The sequence below is a fragment of the Pempheris klunzingeri genome, chromosome 8 (assembly GCF_042242105.1).
Source record: "Pempheris klunzingeri isolate RE-2024b chromosome 8, fPemKlu1.hap1, whole genome shotgun sequence".
Taxonomy (NCBI): domain Eukaryota; kingdom Metazoa; phylum Chordata; class Actinopteri; order Acropomatiformes; family Pempheridae; genus Pempheris; species Pempheris klunzingeri.
Window position 1 is genome coordinate 13,398,547 of NC_092019.1, and position 3,704 is coordinate 13,402,250.

The following is a 3,704-nucleotide window of genomic DNA, read 5'->3' on the forward strand; positions in this document are numbered from 1 at the left end:
CTGATGCAAAAAGAGAGGATGATAATTTAAGAGTAGCTTGGTTTTAATGTCCTGCAGAGCGTGTGAGTGTGTGTGTGTGTGTGTGTGTGAGTGAGTCAGTGCACGGGTGCAAGTGTGTATGTGAGTGTCTGTCATTTTGTGTGTTTGCGATGAAGGATGCAAAGCACTAGTCAAAAACTTAAGTTATCATGACCATCTCTCCCAGAATCTGTTAAGAAAGCTGTATGTTATATATACACACATATATAAATATATATATATATAAATATATATATATATATAGTAGGGTTATTTTAAAGTAAGTGTAAAAGACATAAAAATGAGAAAATATGTGATCTTTAAATTTACGTCTTTGTTACCATGTACAAATAAACCTTGAGTTTGTAAATATTTGTATACATATTTCTAAACCTGTTTAATTTTTCTATGCACTTTTTTATTTATAATGTTATTTGCTTAATAAAGATGTTAAGATGTTTGAACAATTCCATTTTTTATTATAAAACCGTGAGAAAAGATAATCCACTTCTAATAGGAAGCAATAATTGTTAACTGGAATATTATTGGAGGCTTTTGTAAAATTAACATTTATTGATTAATCATCCATCAGATAGATAGATAGATAGATAGATAGAAATACTTTATTGATTATTGCAACATTATTGTTGCATTCTAACAGTTTCATTAATAATATCAACGGAGAGGGTAAATAAATGTAACAAAGATTGAAATATAGAAGCTGGCTGGAATCTTCAGTTGCAGGACAAGAAATAAAATAACGAGTAGCAGTTCAACAGACAAGTCCAAAATTTTCATCAGCTCAATTTGTGCACAAATGCAGGCACAAAAAAGGCTGTGCTGGCAGCTACTCGTGTCAGAGACATGTTGCAATGCAAAGTAGGTGCCAGTTATATCCTCCTTTGTTACTCCTGTGAGTTAGTATTGCACATTTCTAAACTGTTGGGGAGTCTCCAAAGAGACAAATGAAAAAAATAATGGTCAGAGGCTGAGATATCCTGATTCAAAGTTCAAGGGTCAAGCTCCAAAAACACTCGATCCTACACTTCCCATAATACAACTTTATAGCATCTTTCATCTCTGTACAATACATGCCTATGGCTGTGTCTGATATCACTCCCTATTTATTATAATGCCATTTGGTTCACTAAATTTCCCGAGTGCCATTTTATAGGAGTGTCCGAATTCTCTGTGTTTTTGTCTCAAACGTTGGAGCACAGACATCCTACAGCTGTTATCACAAGTTGAACATTTGAAGTTAAAGGCTTTTGGCAGATACAGGTAGAGGGAATTCTACACAGGCATCTCATTCTGCCCGAGCTTGGTGAGAATAACCACAGCATCATTGCGCTCCATTTGTCTGAGCAGCTTAGCCAGGTGCCCCACGGTCCAGTCAGGGTGCCTGCTGGTGACCCCCTCCAACACGGCTTTCAGAGGACTCTTACTGTCCTTCATAGAGTAGGTGTAAGTAATCCAGGTGGAAGGGAAGGAGCAGTGAGATGCCAGATGTTTGGTATTCTTTACTCCGTGGCTTTCTGGATCCAACAAAACCACCAACTCCTCCAAAACATCAAGGTTGTCCAGCACAGACTGCAAAGGCGCTGACAGGATGTTGGGACCTGCAGAAAAAAATGTGGCTTCCATCCATGTAACTGGACCAAACATACAATCATTTGTGCAGTGAATACACTGAACAGCTGCCAGTATATACTGGCTGTCTCCACTGGTGACGTTGTGGTCTGTCAAAGATAACATTACAGACTAAAAGCAGAACCAGAAAATCAACTGGTCCTTAAAAGGTCTACAGACGTTACGAGCATTAACAAGAAGGTATAAAACTGTGCCTACCCATTACTGATATCTCTGGATTTTAACAATGTCACAGGACATAACGTATAAGCTGAACATACAAAGAGTGATTTCTACTTACTCAGAGTGTCACCCAGATCACTGGTACTAGGTGGAGCAGGGAGAGGAGAGAACCCTGCATTTGTGTATATTGATCTTCTGTTATAACCCATCGCTGTAAGCTGACCTGCATTTAACAGGAACATAAGCGACACACACACACACACACACACACACACACGTATTTGTAATCAGAGCCACCACATAAACACTGCTGTAAAATTACATTCCAGGATGGTAACACTTTACTCTATAAAAAAAAAGAGGCAGCAGCCCAGCTTTTGTGCAGTTCCCCACCCAAAGAACATGTCCTTGACTGTGATCTTATCTGTTTAAAGCTTTACTCTCAACATGCAAACCTCTTTTCCGCCTCCTGTACATTACACAAGCAGGTAACAGAAGAATTATGATGGAAATTAGGAGGACCAATGGGACAGCCCCTGCAGAAATAAAAGGAAAAAAGTCAAGGATAAATTTTTGACTGTAAATAAATGTGTTTGTTCCATAATCAAGTGTCTGCTTAACTAACATAGTACCGCAGGAGGATCTGTGGTGGCACTTGGTGTAATTGTTCCTTGGTATTCTTTGCTTGTCTGTGTCACCAAAAAAGAAAGAAAGGACAAAACCACAGTTAACCATTGATTTTAGAAAGTGCTTAAAATGATTTCGATCATGTTTTTAACTTTTATATGCTTGCAGGTAATTGCGCAGCTACACATGATATCATATCATATATCATATCATATAAGCTATGATGTGCTATGATAAATTCAATGACTGTGAAACTGGGACATTTTACTCGTGGGTTGATTTCCCCCTCTGTAATAAACCATGACGTACAAACGCCTGTGTGCATCAGTACAGGCAGAAGTAGAGGTGATTGACCTATTCTCTTGAAACGATCACAGATGGGAGAACCGTGGATGCCCTGCTGTAGAAAGCTGAAACATTCCGACACGTAAAGAGGAAGAGCCTGTAAGCGACCCTACGCTACAATGCATGGGAACAGCGGGTGGAGACTGAAAAGAGAGAGTGAGTACCACTGGGACAGGAACTGTGGTCGTGTTGCTTCTGCAGAAAAACCAGGAGAGAGAGAGAGAGAGAGAGAGAGAGAGAGAGAGAGAGAAAAAAGAGAGGTTACTGCAGGCTACGGGCTTTTTCTTCTGCACTCAAAGCTCCACTGTTTCTGCACTGGTGCATGTCAGGGCACAATTTGGTGTTTGTGGCACCTCTACTGGAGGCTTTCCTACCTCGGTCCTTGGCACTTGGTGTCAGCAGTCGAGGTGCAGCTGCTCACAGTGGAGTACCCGGGCGGGCACAGGGTGCAGGGCTGACAGTATACCCCGCTGCCATCATTAAAAGTACCGGCTTTGCACTTTTTGGTGGGGGGCTCGTGTTTCCCTCCGTGATCATCTCGGCCACAATTTGGAGTAATTCCATATCCTATATATTGTTGAAAACAAGAGCACAAGTCAACACAACACACCATAGCATAACGGAACATGACGTTAATGGTTAAAATGACCGACCTGGCTTTACAGCGCACGGCAAACATTTTGAAGCATTTCTGTCCCAGTAGGTTTTCGGATCGTGACATCTCTCCGAGTACGACATCCTCAATAGACGATACTGGAGGGTAAAATGTTCAATAGACCACTGTAGCACCTCCCATGTGCCACATCCCTCAGTTTGAGCAAGCACAACCCAAGTAAAAGCTCTGAGCTCGTCGGGTATCTTCTAATAATCTTTTCTTTTCTATTATTCAGCAGACAATACTA

General features: G+C 40.7%; 1 protein-coding gene across 1 annotated transcript; it reads right to left on the reverse strand.

Annotated features, from left to right (window-relative positions):
• Positions 1 to 558: 558 nt before the first annotated feature.
• On the reverse strand, positions 559 to 3,540 carry igflr1 (IGF-like family receptor 1). Its single transcript, XM_070834840.1, has 7 exons — positions 3,456 to 3,540; positions 3,177 to 3,369; positions 2,921 to 2,997; positions 2,463 to 2,519; positions 2,286 to 2,366; positions 1,949 to 2,053; positions 559 to 1,637 (listed from the first exon to the last, which is right to left on the reverse strand). Exons 1-7 carry the CDS (start codon positions 3,538 to 3,540, stop codon positions 1,312 to 1,314), a joined length of 924 nt encoding a protein of 307 aa, XP_070690941.1. The 3' UTR covers positions 559 to 1,311.
• Positions 3,541 to 3,704: the final 164 nt, after the last annotated feature.